Raw genomic sequence first — 18,856 nt, forward strand, 5'->3', positions numbered from 1 at the left:
AACAAGAGCGAAACTCCGTCCCCCCCAAAAAAAAAAAAAGAAAAAAATTGAAGAATCAGGATTTACAAGCCCATGTAAATGCATAAAACAGGCAGATGAACTTTAATGTGAGCCAAAGGAAGGACGTGTATCTAATAAAAAATAAAATTTGACATACTAGCTAGAATATAGGGGAAAGATTTAGACATTGTGATAATGCAGATAACATTGTAGGCTTCATCCTAAATCTATAAGCCCAAACTGTGGAATAAAACATTAGAGAAAAATTAAATGTAATAATAGGCAATGCTGAGTAGGCTACGATGAAGTGATTCTTTCTTCTATTAGATATAAATATTTTTTACTTATGTATTAAGATTATTCTTCATGATTATCCCCTTGAGCCCAAAAGCAAAGACTTCCCAGTGGGAAGGGATTAAGGGCCTCCTTCTCTGAAAAGATAGATATTTGCAGTGTCCATTCTTACGATATAGGTGAAACCCAAAATGGGAAATCAGAATGTGGAAGCTAATTTTTAGGAGAGAGAAAAATTTTAAATTATTTCCAGGCTTTGACTTTGGGAGGGCTTTTGTGAGGATGGATATTTGAGTAATAGAGGCACATAGGACTTGAATGGGAATTACAGAAGGCTATTGTCACAATGTGGTAATATTAAAAATGAAAATGCCTTCAACCTGCGATAATGACAATTGAAAACAAATTTTAAAAGCATTAACCACTAAAGACTGTGGTATAATGTATTGAGCTCCATTCAACATCAGCTTTCCTGGGATATTACACAAGTTTAAAATCATAAAAATACGTATTTATAAAGCATTCAGATTAATATGTAGGTGAGAGGAAAGTAGGAGTATTTATGGTGTCTTGAAACATCAAGTGCTCCCTAAATTCTTGCTAAAGTGAGACAATCTTGATTGGGATAGGACTGTGTGTCATTTTACTAACACTTGCTCGCAGTTTGTTCTCCAATCTCTGCCTAACTCAGTGCTTGACACATATTAGATAACCAATCAGTAGTGGGTGAGTGAAAAAATGCCTTAAAATTTTCAAGGTTTGGGGGTTTTTGTTTATTTGGGGTTTTTGTTTGTTTTGCTAGGCAATTTAACTTTTATTCATGAAAGTATTTAATATTCAAATTTTATTGGAAAAAAGATCTATAAATTGCTCCTCGGTGCCACTTCTGGAAGGGACTACTAATAGTTCATTAAGATAACTGAGTTAGGCATTTCTTGCAATGCTCTGACTGACCCCACAAAACATATTCCTCCTTAATACCTCTTTTATTATCCTGTTCCCTCTCATCTTCCTAAATGTTCTGCATGTACATCTTTATTTCTACGTAGGTGGAGTTAATTATCTTTCTATTGTGATGTCCCTGTCACCGTAGATGTTTATTTTTATATGCTCTGTCATGATTTCTTCATGTTTTTCTTGTGACAACATCAATTCCATTTGAAAACACAGGCTTGGCGCCATGGCTCACGCCTGTAATCCCAGCACTTTGGGAGGCCAAGATGGGTGGATGTGGATCACGAGGTCAGGAGTTCAAGACAAGGCTGGCGAATATAGTGAAACCCTTACTCTACTAAAAATACAAAAATTAACTGGGTGTGGTGTCCCGTGCCTGTAACCCCAACTACTCAGAGGCTGAGGCGGAAGAATCACTTGAACCGGAGAAGAGGAGGTTGCGGTGAGTCGGGGTCATGCCACTGCACTCCAGTCTGAGCAACAGGGCAAGACTCCGTCTCAAACAAACAAACAAAAAAAAAAATAGAAAAGAAAATACATTATACAATGTAAAGCACTGACCATATGTATAACATTAAAACTACAGAACTAAAATCAACACTTTGAAGATAATGAATCAATTTATATTGGTTTTAAAAGGATATGTCAACTTAATAAGCTATAAGAAAAATTAGTATAGATAAAACAGGAAATTATCTTGTAAAGGTAGCTCATGGTTATAAATATAATTTGTGCTATAATTGGGATATTAAATTTACTTAGTAAGTTAGTGTATTTTGTTGAGCTTTATGTTTTGTTGTTTGAGAAACACAGCATAAAGTAAACTGTAGCATTAAAAGCCAGCCTCATTCCAATTTATTTTTATGGCATAGTGCAAAGCAACCCAAGCTTAAAGTACATTCAGGCACTGAGACTTAAATCCCTAATGGTAAGAAAGTCATTCCATAAACAGATGTGATCATGGGTTCTGAGTTTATTTGCTTGTGGCAAAACAAAGAGTACCAACTCAATAAGTTTTAATTTATAGGCATCTACACCAGAAAGCCTTTGGGCACTTTGAACAAAACTGACTAAAAATAAAATTTAGTAAAATAAAATCTTATCTGCCCCATTCTTCATTTACACCAGGGAATGCAAATCCCCAAACGGATAGGGAGAGATTTTTCCATGTCTTCTCTCAGTGCTCTCGTAAATTATAGCTATGCCGTGTTCTAGGAGAGGATTTTATGCTTGGCTATGCTTCTGACACTTGGGAATGGAAAGGAGGAGCTGGGGATGGTCATTCCACTTCAGAAGGTTGTCAGAGAACCATGATTCTATCTAACCTGTGGTCGTGAAAACATGCAGAGCTTTTCTGTTCTTGTCCACAGGGAATATTATGTGTCCCTTTCTCTAGCAGATATCTCCCTTGTGTATTTAAAAAAAAACATAAAGACTGTGCTGCTTTCTGATATGTAACTAAATAGCAGCAAATTCTCTGATCCTAACATTGCATATGAAATACACTGAAAATTCTTATTCATGTGAAATGCAAGTCACAGAACAAAGAGACAAGTGCATGGTCTTGACCTTGAAAACAAGGTGTTTTGCTGTAAAGAATGCTCACCTCACATTTTGTTCTTCTAGGGTCTCACTTGTGAATTCCAGTATGTCAGCGGCTGTCCCCACAAACATAAGAAGAAGTTGAGAGAGTTGATCTCGAGTGATCCCACCTCCAATGGGTAGAAGCCATCTTCCAATTATTAGCATTAACAGGAATGTCTGATGGAGTCCCAATGTCCAAACTTTCTCACATACTGTAGATAAGTTATTCACAAAAACTTTGGCCTGTTTAACAGAAATCCCATACAGACAGAAGGATTATGAGCCACCATATGAGAGAGAAGTATTTTCTTCACCATTGCTTTCAATCAGGAGTTTGCTTTTGTGGACTGTCATTTTCAGTGGTTATTCTTTATTTACCAAAGAAAGTAAAAACGCCTTTCAGCTGAATATTCTGAAAAAAATAAAAAACTAATGTGGTCCTTAAATGGGGGTGCCTATAACTAGCAAGTAATTAAAGCCTTAAACTTACTAGTGGGATTGTACCATATGGTATTTAAAGAACCAATTTTAAAATGTTTTAAAGATCATGTCTCATTTTATTATACTGCGTAAGCAAAGAATAACACATAGCAAAGTTTTATAAAATACACATTAATATCATAAAAGTTTCCTATGTTTTTCTTTAATAGATTTTTAAATCTAAATGTACTAATGTTGAGATATTTGTAGTGTTGCACAAATCTTCCCTTTTTTTTTGCCTTAAATCTATATTATATCTAAACATAAAAATGTAATAATGTTTATCAATTACCTAAATGTAAAGAAAGAGAACTATAAAATTATTATTTTTATTCTGAGTACTTAATATGTTATTCAATAATCCATAAGCTAGCAAGTAAATTTTACTCTGCCATTATCCTTAGATTCAGAGAAACTTACATGCCACTATATTCTGGATGACAACTCTTGCCTAATTACCTTTTAAATAAGTCTCAACATATACTATTGCCCCTACAAAGACCTAGGTCTTAAGTGGATAATGATTCCAACTTATTTATGCAAGTGACTTAACTATGCTTGTACAAAATTCATTTACCTCTCTTCATCACTTGCTGATATCAAATGCACACGGGAGGATAAAAGACGAGGCACGATGCTATGCTGATTGAAACCATACATGAAAATCAATAATCTTCCATTTGTACACTTTCTTATATTACTACTATGAAACTTCACATACAACATATTTAATTAATACAGGAAGCACATTAGTAGATATTAATATATTTGATTGTCAGATAAAGAACTTAGAGAGAAACTAAGTGATTTGTCCAGAGTGATATAGTGATTGGAGCATGAATTAGAACCCAAGGTTCATTCCATTAAACCTCACAGAACTAATAGTATGTCTTATTATTGAAAGTATGTTTCAGTGATTGGTGCCTTTTTCTTTTTAAATGGGTCATGGTCACTTTGCCAAATATCAGACTTATGAAGAAAAAGGAAGTAACTGTTTTGGATAGAAATCTCCATTTTATTGATAAACATCTACAAAATACATATGGTGGAGTTCCTATCTAATTCAATAAGACAAGAAAACAAAATAAAAGGTATAGGGATTGGGACAGAAGAAATAAAACTGTCTCTGTTCACAGTTGACAAAATTATCTGGATAGAAAATCCCAAAGAACTGACAAAAAAATAAACTCCTGGAACTAGTAAACATTTATAGCAAGGTTGTGGGATAAAAGGTTGGTATACAAAAGTCAATCTCTTTCCTATATACTAGCAAAGAATAAATGAAGTTTGAAACTAAAAACAAAATGCCATTTTTATTGGCATCCCCAAAAATGTCATGTAAGTTTATCAGTTTTAACAAATGTGCCACTCTGGTGCAGGGTTTTGATGGATGGGAGGCTGTGTGTGAGCACAGAGGAAATGGGAAATCTCTGTACCTTCCTCTCAATTTTTGCCAGGAATCTAAAATTGCTCTTAAAACATTAAGTCTTAATACTATCATATCCTAATCTTTTAATTATATCATTCCTTCACAAATGTATATGTCACTCATTGTGCACACTTTATCCTCTTTAAGTGTTCCTTTATGATTCATATTAAATATATTTATTAATATATATAAAACATATCAATGTATATACTTATGCATGTTAAATATGTTTAATAATTTAAAAATATTATTATTTTGTGAATTCCTGAGCCGAACAATTGATAACTTCCTTCAGAAAAGAATTAGCTGGGAGAGGTGTATGGCATGTAATTAAAGATTATACCATGTCCACCATTTACTAGATCCTTTAATACACAGTAGAAAAAGCTCTCACCGTCTCAATGAGATCATCAGCTCTGTTGGTTTGTTCACTGGATGTCAGTGTTTGATTGGAGACTTCTTTTCTGCTGGTATTCTGTGATGTTCCTTCAACCTGGAAGCTGCAATACTAAGAATAGGGTCGGGGAAGGCAATTACAGCAGAAAATTAGCTCAATAAGATAGAGCTCAAAATGGCTTCAATCTGTTCAAGAGATTATGAGCAGATATGCAGAGCTTATATACCACATGCATAAACATTTCCAAAAATGGAAATATAGGCTTGAGGTTGAAAACTACTTTTTAATCAATACGAAAGGAGCATCAACTATACAAATCTTATTTTTCCATAGGTCAATGAGGATGTAAATATTCTGAGTCATTGCAGACAGCCGTAGAATTTATAGATTGGTAACTAAGATTCCTTTATTGAACCCTGCAAGAATTTAAAACCAAACAAACAACCAGTGACAACAATAAAACATATATGATCCTGGTCAAGGAAACTACAGTGTTCTTTTTTTCTTTTTCGACTTTTATTTTATGTTTTGGGGGTTCACGTGCAGGTTTGTTACATGGGTAAATTCCATGTTGTTGAGGCTTGGCGTGTGAAGAATCCCATCACCCAGGTAGTGAGCATAGTACTTGATACGTAGCCTTCCAATTCACATTTCCCTCCGTCCCTCCCCTCTCAAGAAGTCTCCGGTGTCTGTTGTTCCCACCTTTGTGTCCATGTGTATTCAATTTTTACCTCCCACCTATAAGTTAGAACATGTGGTATTTGGTTTTCTGTTCCTGTGTTAGTTTGCTTAGAATACTAGCCACCAGCTGCATTCATGTTGCTGCAAAGGACATGATTTTGTTATTTTTATGGCTGTGTAGTGTTCCACAGTGTGTGCCTATGTGTGTGTGTATGTGTGTATACAGTATTTTAAGAGTTTGTTTCTTATCCAGAAAACTCTTTATTTAAAATATCATTTCTTAAGTAAACAATCCAAGCATTTTCAATTCTGCCTGTCAAGCACTGTAACAACCTAAAAAATTAGCATGTTCACCCACCAAAACATACATTTTAGTGACAGTTTAAAAGCCAATTTGGGTTTATGGAAAATTCAACAATACACATAAAAAATGGCATTTTCCTTTCTTGTTTCTTCATTTTGTATGAGAATTTCTGCAAGTGAATTGTGCATGATATTTATCCACCAGATGCTGGGAATCTAAGGGAAAGTAAGAGAAGGAAAAATTATATAAAAGAAGAAAGGTGTGGCACTTGAAAATATAAATGTACCCAATGCATATTTTACAAACTGGTTTTAAAAAAAAATGTTGAAGGTCTTTCAAACATCTGCAGTGCTAACGTATTTTTGAAACAACACACAGGCACCATCACCACTACTACAACCACCACACATCCATGATCGCATATTTGTATTTAGAGGACTTATTTTTTAAAAAAATTAAAGCTGTAAGAAGTGTGTTTTTCTTAATTACTCTGGATACAACATTGACTATTCTATAAGTTACTTGAAAAAGCAGAAAAGAAAGTCTGCCAGAAGCTACTTTTTCTACTCTCTATCCAAACAACTAGTATTATGGTTGAAATGACAAGAATAATTAAGAAAAATGACCATATGCCATATCTCTAGGAGCAAAAATACAATTGTTTGCATACTTTGTGTGTTTGTGTATGTGTGCAGCTAAGGCTCCAAAAAAGATAATTGAAGATAAAAATTAAATCTTGAACCAAACAACAAATTTTTACTGCAAAGCATTTTGGTGACTCTATTTAAGATTTATTTCAATAGGAAACACATTTTGATCACTTTGTAGGCATGAAAACAGACTCTGTATTAAAAATTGTAACATTAATATGTTTTTGACATTCTCATCACTAAATGTGCATAAGCATCTTGTTATTTAAGAAAAACGGCCATGCTTTAGTGCAGTAGAAGATAACTTGGGAGCAAATAGCTTTGTAGTTATGTATTATGGTATTAAGTCTTATCTGAGTTGCTCTCCACACTTGTTATACTATTTGTCATAGATTGATGAGATTGTCCTTTAAGTGGCCTCTGCATTGGGACTGCAATGAACTAGTGACTTGACTCTTAAAACCTAGCCTGATCTGTATTGTTTTGGGGGTTATTTTGTTTACACTCTGCCTTGGATAGGTGAGTTCATGTAGATTATCTGGGTACCAACATGCCTTTTTTTTTTTTTTTTTTTAAACAGGCTATGTCTATTAAACTCTTATTAGCTTCAAAAATATTCCTTTGGGTCAAACAAGACTCTGAAAAAAACAAGACCAGAATGTTTCCACTACTTTAATTGTGCTACTTCATAAATAGACCTAAAAGCTAAGGTCAAAATCATTGTCATAAATGTTTTGTTCCCATACATGTAGACCCAACCAGATTCAGGAATGAAGCTAAGAAATTAGTCATCTAAGAGAAATATCTCATGAAATAGGTCAGGATGTATCCCTAATGCCAAATCATAGGTTAGAACGTTTAGGATATAGAGTAAATGGAACGTGTGAAAGAAAATTAAATACTCTTTTTTACAATGAACAACTCTGATGCAAATTCCTCTAAATTCTGATGCAAGCTCCTCTAAAACACAGAACACACAGCTGAGAAGGGCAATATGGTTTAATGGACTAGATATCCATTAGGTTCTAAGCTCCAGCATTACTGTTTATTCACTGTATCAACTGAGGGAAATTACTTAACCTTTCTGAGTCTCAGAATCCTCTTCTTTAAAATAGAAATGTATGTATAATGTCTAACTTATGGAGTTGTTGGGTCTACATATGTGAAAACGTTTGTGAAAGTACAGCAGACTATCTGAAGAAAAATGATTATTATCACTCCCAAAATGTTCTAAACGAGTAGACTAGAAGAATTGCTATAACTCGCTTTATTCTGCCATTTCTTCTTTCTTTAACTGCAATTCCAATACTTTTATTTGTCTATCTTACTATTTTTCTACTTTCATTTCATTTCATTTTTCTGCTCAGTCTGCCCAATTCAATCTCTGAGCATTCATTTTAATTCTCAGTGTCAAAATGAGTCAAATCCATTACTATTAAAGGTTCAATTTCTTTTGTAGTATGAAAATTAGAGAGCTACTGCCCGGAGCTCAAAAATCTTTTTTTATTAAAGAGGGAGCTTTTGGTTGCATGTTATTTGTTGTAATGGTATTTGACCTGTATATCAATTAATCGTGCAACAAATTTATATTATAAAAGCATTTGGGGGAAATGAATGGTTATTGTGTATGATAACCATGTCATAGAATTGGACGTGAAAGAAAGAATTGATTTAAATCACCAGAGCTTATTTTCATACCCTTGAAAGTAGTAAGTAGTAAAGAGATTGAAACAGTCTCCTAATTCCTTACAGTACAGTTTTAAAAAGCCATGATAACTTGAACCAACCATATACAGTTACAAAAACATTTTTGCTACAGACATAGAGATAGCCTATGACTTTAGTGTTTTTTAGCAGGAGATTTAAGGGGAAAAATGTTTTATTCATGCTTATATTCTTGGTATTTGCTTGTGGAATTCTTCAAAAATAGTCCACAGAACTAAATTACCCTTTGTGTGCCTATAATTTGGAGCAAGGCTTTTACAGATAAGGTTATACATTGGTGGCAGATAGGGTTACATATTGGAGGCTTAACCTTGCTATAAAATGACCAACTATAGCAAAGAAATCTATGTAAGTCCAAAATCTCGCAGGTCTTTTCTAAAGTATTTTGTCAGTGAAGGTACCAAAAGTTGATTATGTCATAACTACATTTCTCTGTAACGCAGTCCTGTAACCTGAACTACGAAGTCAAAGCTGGAATCTGATGGACATTACTAACTTGGCCTCTTCAGAGTTGTACAGGAACATCGACAGCAGTAAATGACTGCACCCAACCTAGATACTGCTTACTAGAGTTGTCTGTGTAGAAAATAGCTGTATTAAAAATCTCTGTAATAAATTACAGACTCCTATTGGAAGCTACTCTTTTATTTCTAGGTCAGCGTGATCTTCTAATACATACACATGGTGGGTCCCATGACTTCTCTCCTTTAATCTTAGTTTCAGGGCTCTAGAATAGAATTTCTATTTCACTAAGGCAGCCCATGGGACTCCCAAAAATTAATCTCCTATAATCTGCAGAGTCTGCATTTTAAAACATACTATTTTAAATAGCTCCAAGTTTAACTGTATTTATATAGTTGAGTACAGATAAGGATTTTGTTTTTGAAATTCCTAAAAGTGTCACTTTACAGGATGCCAGATTGAGGCGCGCCCACTCTTAGCACAACATAAAAGCTCACTGAAGCTGGAAGGGTTAAAATCAAATTTCCATACCCCCATGTAAACTCCTGTAGGGTGGGGGCCAGGGGAAGCCTTAGTAAAAAGATCTCTATCACAAAATGTTAATTATATAATCCTAAACCTTTTTCTTTTTTTTCTGGATGGAGTCTTGCTCTGTCGCTTAGGCTGGAGTGCAGTGGCACAATCTCAGCTGACTGTAACCTCCGCTTCCTGGGTTCAAGCAATTCTCCTTTCTCAGCCTCCCAAATAGCTGGGATTACAGGCGCCCAGTACCGTGTCCAGTTAATTTTTGTATCTTTGGTAGAGATGGGATTTGACCATGTTGGCCTGGCAGGTCTGGAACACCTACCTCATGTGATCTGCCTGCCTCGGCCTCCCAAAGTGCTGGGATTACAGGCATCAGCCACTGTGCCCAGCCATAATCCTAAATCTTACATAAATGTAGTATTTTTATTGGGGCTTTTTCTGGAAAAACATGGATTTGCTTTCTTTTGCTGATAGGCTCTTATTTATTCAATTCTTGATAACTCCAGTTACTTAGAAAAGTACACTCCTGAAATAAATTGGATCATACTGTGAAAGTAGCTTATTGCTAAATATTTCAATTCCTACTTTCCAAAAAGAAGTACCTGGGTCTCATGGTGCAGTTCAAGAAGCCATAATGATGGAACGATGCTAATCAGATATAAAAATATGGCTGGTGAAAACCTGTGAAAAGAGAGAAGAAAAAAATAATTTCGCTATTTTAAACTAACTTTTCAAAAACAAAAATTTAAAAGGAAGAAAGAAAAATGCACATACTCTGACTACACTGAGTCAAATCTTTTTTATCTCAAGTATTTATTTCAATGAAGAAAAAAGCATTATGTGATTTCTGCCATATGGATTATAAAGAAACAAAGTAACTGTAAAAGGCACTAGCAGCTGTCATTCTCACTGAATTTCTAATCCAATTAATAGACACTAATTTCGATATGGTTTAATGGGACACTGCCAATTAGTTTCAGGCACAACACTGGATATTTTGTATTTAATATGTTTTACAAAAAGCAAATACAGCAGTAGTAAATCTTGGATTCATTAGAAATTACAATTTCAAGATTCGGCTACATTTTTCAAAATTAACCAATCACATGGTGCTGGAACACAAAAATCAGATGATAAGGACTAGGAATGAGAGTAATCCATTGGCTTTGTGTGCGGTTTGCTAACCTATAAAATAAAAACACAACCAACCAACAGTGTAAGCCTTTGGTATTTTTTTTAGGTTATCTGTATTCACGATTTTCTGATTCAAAATTCAGAGAGGAATCTGAAGAGTGGACTTTTGTCATCCAACACACTCAGGTTCAAATGCCAGTTTTGCCATTGACCTCTCAGTTTGTTTCCTAATCCACAAAATGGTGACTGTCACTGTACCAGCCAACTCAGGCTGCCGTACAAAATACCACAGACTATGTGGCTTAAACTGTAGGAGAAGGGTCAGAGTGGTGGGAGAAACTATAGGGAAAGGAGCAGGGCTTCTGAAAGGTCAGAAGGCTCTGCAAAGCTTCTGGGAATAGCTGAAGGCAGCTGTTCTCTTACCCTGAGGAGTAGGCACAAGGGAGTGTAGGGGAATTTATCTTAAACAGGCTTATTTACTTATGTTGCCCAGGAACTGGCCTTTGATCATCCTCACACCTGACTTCCCACTGACAGGGGGAACATTAATGTTAATTACCCGCAGACTGTGTTTGCTCCAGGCCTTCGGCATTACGTCTGTACTGAACAAAAGCAAGCAACTCCAGCTCTTCCAGGCTGCTGCCTCTCTGGCCACCAGAGCCGGGTAGACCCCCTCGCTGCTCTTACACTGCATACCTGTGCCTGAGTACTCTTTTCATACGTCGCTCGGCCAGGGTCTGTGGGACGGACTCAGCATTAAACTATAGACATTAATTTTCTCATAGCTCTGGAGGCTGGAAGCCTGAGATTAAGGTACCAAAAGAGTAGGATTCTGGTGCGGGCTCACGACATTTTCTTCTCCATGTGTTCTTAGATATCTGTCTCTTCCTCTTCTTATAAAGCCTCCAGTTTTATTGGATTAGGACCCTACCTTTATAACCTCATTTAACCTTAATGACCAAATTAATCTCCAAATATTGTCACATTTGGGGTTGGGACTTCAATCTAGAAATCTGGAAAAGGACACAATTCAGCAGACACATTTACCTCCCAGGGTTTTTTATTTTACTTCCTGTAAAGCAGTGCCTGGCCGTGGTTGGCATTCAATGATAGGTAGTTAATCCTAGTATTATTATGGGACAAGGTACGACATAAATGTGTACTTAAAATTTTGAAATAAGAAAAATAATATACTTTCCAAATTTATTTCTTCATATTGGGGTGGTCACAGTGGCTCAGACCTGTAATCCCAGCACTTTGGGAGGTTGAGGTGGGTGGATCACTTGAGGTCAGAAGTTCGAGACCAGCCTGAGCAACATCGTGAAACCCTGTCTCTACTAAAAATACAAAAAATTAACAAGGCATGGTGGTATGGGCTGTAATCCCACCTATTCGGGTGGCTGAGGCAGGAGAACTGCTTGAACCCAGGAAGCAGAGGTTGCAGTGAGCTGAGATCAGCTACTGCACCCCAGCCTGGGCAAGAGCGAGACTCGGTCTCAAGAAAAAGCAAATAAACAAACAAAAAAAACAAATTGAACTTTATTTTAGAGGACTCTTTCATTACAGAACATCTCAAAGTCAAAATTTTGTCAATATAATTTTATTTAAATGCTTTTAATACACAGCAAGTTTGAAATGACCTAGAAAATAGACATGCTAATTGCTCAACAAATAGAATTATTTGAGATGAAATGTTACCCAAACTATGTTATTATAATTCAGGAGAGAAAGGTGAAATTAAAAGAGAACATTTAGAATGAATTTTTTAAAGGCTATTAACCCTTTCGCTAATATCTTTTTTTCTTTTCCTCAATTTGTAGAAAGAGAAAAAGGGCAAGAGAAAGAGAGGTCTTTTTAAAAATCAATATTTAATATAGATAGTCCCCCATCTTTGGTTTCCTGCAAAAAACAATTTTGAAACAAAAGGTTATGGGTCATGATATTATTAAAATCTAGAGGATGGTAAAGCTGTAGAGAGATATCAAAAGCCCATGTTCAGCATGCTCTTAAAAAAAAAAGAACAATTAACTTTTTGACTTCGCATATCAAAGGAAACATCAGGAGATAACATTTCCCTTGTGAAATTGGGAAAGAAAGTCAATTCTAGTCAGAGAGACAGTTGAAATACGCAAATTTTTGTTTGGACACATCAAATGTTGGCTGGATTGCAATTTTGTTGAGTCTCTTGGGATTTATTTTGAGATTAACCGCCCCAAACCCCACAACAATAGTATAACAATAATCTAGGGAAAACCATAGCCTGAACATGTAATAGCTCTTGAAAGAGGTTAAAAATATAACAAACAATACCCTTAATATCTTCTATGCATAAGATTTATTTCTATAATTGGAAAAAAGTACTATCCTATTTCAGCATATTTCCTATAAATGGGAAACTGCTTATATAAACAAACTTCAAGATTCAAGATGTTTTATGTTGCCTACAGTAGAAATCTAAACTCCAGAATCTGATATCCTAAGTCTTCCTTATCTGGTCCTATCTCCTCTTTCCCTTCCTATTCCCTAACCACATCCTGTCAAGCTGAGCCACGCAGTAGTTACAACCTACTGTGTATTTTAAATAAAACAAACAAAATGTTTTGGAAAATTCCTCTCACTTCAATCCTCTTCGTTAGATTATTTGACCTAATGAAGAAAGGGAGTAAGAAAAAGGAATCATATCAAGGGCCCAAGAATTAATTATATTCAACTCAATTCTCAGCCTTGTTTAACTAACCATGTGTCTCTGGTAAGAACAAAGTGCTCTCTGCTCTTTTAGTTTGGGTAATCTGAGGAGGGAGGTTCTGCAATGGTTTACAGCAAATATCTCCCAAAATTATGAAAGCTTATTTTGGAATGTCCTTCTCTTACACGTCTGTCCACCAATATTCTGCTTGTGTTTTACAGGCACAGCAGGAATTAATCTTAACCTGTATTTCTCTCGTGACCCAACATATGCTGTACTGTGCTATAGTTATGTGTACATAAGACTTTGTTTTCCTAATATAAGTTCCTAGAAGAAAGATCCTGGGTCTTATATATCTTTTTATCTCTTTCCTCTTCCCACTGGTTCATTTTCTCTTCTCTCCAGTCACAGTGCCTTACTAAGTCTTCAGTTAATGCTTATTAAGCAAATGCTTAAATACTTGAATGACTAAATTTATGAAGGAAGGAAGGAAGGACTGAGCAAATAAAGTGAATAGAGACTACTGATATCTACAAGAATCTTTCATTTCATGAGGTCTGGTATCAAGTAAGCTCTTTCAGCTGTGACCCTTGAATTATTACATGTTAGTATGAGCCAGTATAAATTTCAGAAGCTTAGAAGACCCAAATTTGAATCCTGCCTCTTCCACACACTCATCTTTAGAAATTTACAACCTTCTCTGAAACTTAATGTCCTCACCTGTAAAATGGGGAAAATAATACCCATCTCATAGTGTGATTATGAGGATTAAATAAGACAATGTATGCCATGAGACTGACACCTTAGGTGCTCAGTAAATGTACTTGCTGTTTTCCCTAGACTCAGCTTTGAAAATTTACTCATGGCTACATATTTGATATCTATGCTTACGAAGGATTCTTAGAAGACACCAGTTTAGAAGGCTGTTTCTTCATATAATTTATAATCACTTCTATTTTTAAACTATGATTCTCAAAACTAAGCCTGTATAAGGCCACACACAGTGGCTCATGCCTATAATCCCAGCACTTTGGGAGGCCAAGGTGGACAGATCATTTGAACTCAGGTGTTCGAGACCAGCCTGGCCAATATGGTGAACCCCTGTCTCTACTAAAAATACAAAAATTAGCTGGGTGTGGGGGTGCACACCTGTAATTCCAGGAACTCAGGAGGTTGAGGCAGAAGAACTGCTTGAACCTGGGAGGTGGAGGTTGCAGTGAGCTAAGATCACACCACTGCACTCCAGCCTGGGCAACTGAGCAAGACTCTGTCTCAGAAAAACAGAAAACAAAAACAACAACAACAAAAACTAAATCTAGATAAAACTCCTGAAATCAAAGGCCCTTTCTTTGTGCTGTTGAATACAAACATTATTATGCCTAACTTCACAATCAATGTTGAGGCAATTAGTATCACACTGCCATGGTCTGCATGAAGTATTTGCCCCTCGTGACCTACAAGATGCTGCCCACTCAGGGCCCTGCCCCCATCTTGGACTCTGATGCTTGCCATTCTTCCAACTGTGTTCATATATCAGCGTTCTTCTTCCAGTCCTCAGGAAAAAAAAAAAAAGTGCTATCCTAACGGAAGTCCTCAACATGTATTTCTCTCTTTAGAAATACCCCCCTCTCCTACTTTTAACCTGATTATTTCCTCATAGTTCATATCAGTTATATGGAACTTCACAAAACTTTCCTTGTTCCCCAAGTCTAAATTAGCTCTCCCTGGTCACTTTTATGCCATAGATTTTCAAAATTTATAATTACATATGTGCATATGTATATGTGTGTGTATTTGATATCATTTAAGTGTTGACTCCAAGCAATTCTATACATTGCAAGCACCAAAACTGTGTCTGTCTGCTCATAATTGCAGTCATCCCTTAGTATCCAGGGGGACTGGTTCTAGAAACTCTGCAGGTAGCAAGCACTATGAATGCCCAACTTCTCTATATAAAATAGTGTCATATTTGCATATAACCTATGTACATCCTCCCTATACTTTAAAGCATCTCTACGTTACTTATAATACCTGCTATAGTTGTAAATGTTATGTAGATAATTGTCACACTGTATTGTTTTTCATTTATATTATGTTTTATTGTCACATTGCTGTATTTTATTGTGTTTTTTTCCCAAATACTGTTGATCTGCAGTTGGTTGAGTCTGCAAATGTAGAGCCCGCATATATGAAGGGCTGACTGTATCCTCTCAGCTCCTTCCAGAGTAGCTGGCATGTGTTGAACTCGCCACAAACGTTTAGCAATTCGATAAGCCTCTGGTTGATTTACAGTTCCTGCTTTCTTGACACTCTGTTGCTGGTTTGACTAAAAAATTCTTCATGAAATATCATCATAAATTGATTTTTATTAGAAGTTTTACAGAAGAAAACTAATTTCATATGTTCTGCTCCTATGAAAGATTTCATATTTTAGCATGACATCATAGCCACTACTTATTATTTTGAGATTTTGCAGTATTCTTGATCATGTGTTGTCAGTGCAATTCATTTTAAGAACAAAGAAGAGTGTGAAGTTTAAAAATTAATAAACCAGGTTTTATTTTAGTCTTTGTCTTGATGGCATTAGGAGTAAGGAGATGTGGAGTACCTTGTATGAAGACTAACACCATGGAAAGTTCTGGCCAACTCACAAATCATTTATATCAGGTTTCTGGATAATTGTTTATAGACATACAATATGTTGGGCTGATATGTCCAAGTGAAAAATTTTTACAAATGGACAATGCCCTATTACCAGTGAGCTATCTCCCTTAGAAATCCAGATTTATTATAATCCCAATTACCTGTCAGAATAACAAAGTTGTCCAACAAGAATTCTCTAATGACAAATTACTTTGCTCAGCTATTTTTTCTAAATATAAATATAAATATATTTTTCCTAAAAATATTCTTTCTTTTTCATGAGGTTGTGCTTTTCTGTTTTAATTCCATAGCTCTTAGTCTACCTACCAATTATCTCCTAAATACACACAAGCAGAAGCACCATCTCAAATGATTTTTTTCTTTATATATTTATTTGTTTATTTAAAAATTTATTTGTTTTGTTTTATTTGTTTATGAAATATATATATATATATATATATATATATATATATGTGTGTGTGTTTTGCTAAATGTTAGACACTGCTATGAGCTCTTTAAAGGCTTCACTCATTGTTTTTGTCAGTTCATTTCATCCAAAAGTAAAATATTATTTACCATACAAAATTGTCATTTCAACAAATTATAATGTTTTTTACAAAATGACCTGTCATGACATTTAGCAATTTAGCCCTGCAATGGATTTTATTTACTTGGACTCACCCATTAGTCTAGAATTAGGATTCCATTTTCCTCTTTCTAAAGATGACAATTATCGATGTTTTCTTATTGAAAAAAATAACATTCATTCATTTGTATAAACAAACAACAATATAAATAAGCCTATGGAAGAAAAATTAACCATATCACTACCCTGTTTAGTTTTTCTCTGTCTTCTGATCATATGCATATATCTGAAAATGGATAATATTTAAGTGAAGCAAAAATAGTATTCAGAATGTACTTCAACTGAATCCAGCTTTTATTTGTATTTCACTTCTCAGTATTTTCTCCTCTACTGAAACAGAGTGAAGTTGTAAGAATACTAAAGCTGAGTTTCAAAGTTTCATGTTAAATAAGATTTTGCATGTCATGGCGTCAGTAAAATTTCTGGAGCACTTTATAATAGTGGGTTTATTTTCATGGAAATCAACAAACTAGGTTATGATATTCTTTTGTAATTCCCTAAACCTATCTAACAGTGCAAGGGTTGTCTGTCCTCCTTACATATATAATCACTTCTCTAATGGGCCTTAACATGTACAATACTAGGCTGCTCAGCAAGGGCTTTCTGTTAGTGTGCAAGAGGAATATGATGACCAATATAACAGCCTCAGTATTTCCTCTATCTTTCTGCAACTCCTCAAAGTGAACCCAATGCTTTTTCAGAACACAAAGACTCTGAACACCTGGGAAGTCACCAGTGTGACCCCCGCCACCACCCATTAAGCTTCTTAACTAGCATGTCCCTCACCACCACCTCCCTTCCCAAAGCCTTTTGCATGTGCCTGTCCTCTGGCAAGAGAGTCACAACTAAATGGCCAAGATCTAATGACAATTCCCCCCCAACATGGAAAATTGAATATAAATGAGAATGCTTTGAAAGGTGCCACAATCAGTTGATAGGTTTGTTTTTTCAGTGATCTTAAGGACGACCAGACAAATAATGACAGAAGTAACAAGGAGGAACTTCAAACAGGTTGAGATGAAATCATTGCAATGAAATCATTCTTTGTATTTTCAAAGTCCTTGAAGATTGTCTACATTTAGGTTTTATAAAGAGGAAATACTACTGAATGTGACTCTTAATTGTAACTGTCATTGTTTGTTGTTGCAATTTTTAAAAAAATAGTCATATTCTCAAATTATGATACAAACTTAGAGCAAAATTGTACCCCATATACCTCATTCAATCTAAAATTTTCCAAGCAAGCACAAGCTTTATTACAACTGAAGTTGTTCACAGTCACACTTCAGCAATATGTTTTGCTATTACTAAACTAGCTATACTAACAAAATATGAATCCATTTGAGGATCTACACACTATCTTTCTCATAGAATATTTCAGAAGAAGATAAAATCATGGCATCCTCCTAAATGAACTGTTCCAATTGAAATCCTAACTATCGCCATCATGCTATTCTTTCAACCTGAAAAGCGCATTTCTCTTTTCTGCGCTTATAACCACCAGTATCTCAGAAATCATTTACCTCTGAAATGTTCCTTGTCAACAAGCCTACCTTACTGATTGTATCTTGATTTTGCAGGCTTTCCAAACTCTTGGGCTTAATTTGTGAAAAATTACTTGGTTCTCTAAATGTTATTTTATACTGTTCTCATATGAGTATATATATTTTCTATTTTGTATATAAAACCACCACCACAGCATCTAGTACAATAAATGCTTATTTAATGAACAAATGAACTTATATTACTGCTGACTAAAAGAACTTCAATACTTGCTGAGAAACTAAAAGGCATTATAATTATTATTTATATAAGGCTTTAGTTTATTTCATTCTAAAGACAGTAGTACTTATTTCTGTTCTGTAAAGGAGATTGGTTCTTTAAGACAAAAGTTAAAATAGTCTGGAATTTTTCCCCCTTTTCTTCCTTTTACATCCTGTTTTGGTTTTACAAGAATGTTTGCTTATGCAAGAGTGTATCTGAGCCAGATACTCTTATATGTAGTGTGGACTTTCCTATATTATGTTCTAAGCAAAATCATACCAGTCCTCCTTGAGCTGGTCACTTGAGATTTACCTACACAACAAAAGAAAGAAAGAAAGAAAGAAGAAAGAAAGAAAGAAAGAGAGAAATAAATAAATAAATAAATAAATAAAGGGAGAGAGAGAGAAAGAGAAGGAAGGAAGGAAGGAAGGAAGGAAGGAAGGAAGGAAGGAAGGAAGGAGAGAAAGAAAGAAAGAAAGAAAAAGAAAGAAAGAAAGA

General features: G+C 35.1%; 1 protein-coding gene across 2 annotated transcripts in view; it reads right to left on the reverse strand.

Moving 5' to 3' along the window:
- Positions 1-18,856, reverse strand: part of TMEM26 (transmembrane protein 26) — a 45,362-nt gene that overhangs the window by 17,368 nt on the left and 9,138 nt on the right. For both annotated transcript variants that reach the window (XM_017542303.2, XM_037743381.1), the window contains exons 2-4: positions 10,088-10,166; positions 5,136-5,249; positions 2,855-3,075 (exon numbers count right to left, since the gene is read on the reverse strand). In XM_017542303.2, coding sequence (XP_017397792.1) covers positions 2,855-3,075; positions 5,136-5,249; positions 10,088-10,166 — 414 coding nt within the window. The remainder of the gene's footprint in view (positions 1-2,854; positions 3,076-5,135; positions 5,250-10,087; positions 10,167-18,856) is intronic.

This window comes from Cebus imitator, unplaced genomic scaffold (genome assembly GCF_001604975.1).
Source record: "Cebus imitator isolate Cc_AM_T3 unplaced genomic scaffold, Cebus_imitator-1.0 Scaffold142, whole genome shotgun sequence".
Lineage (NCBI taxonomy): Eukaryota > Metazoa > Chordata > Mammalia > Primates > Cebidae > Cebus > Cebus imitator.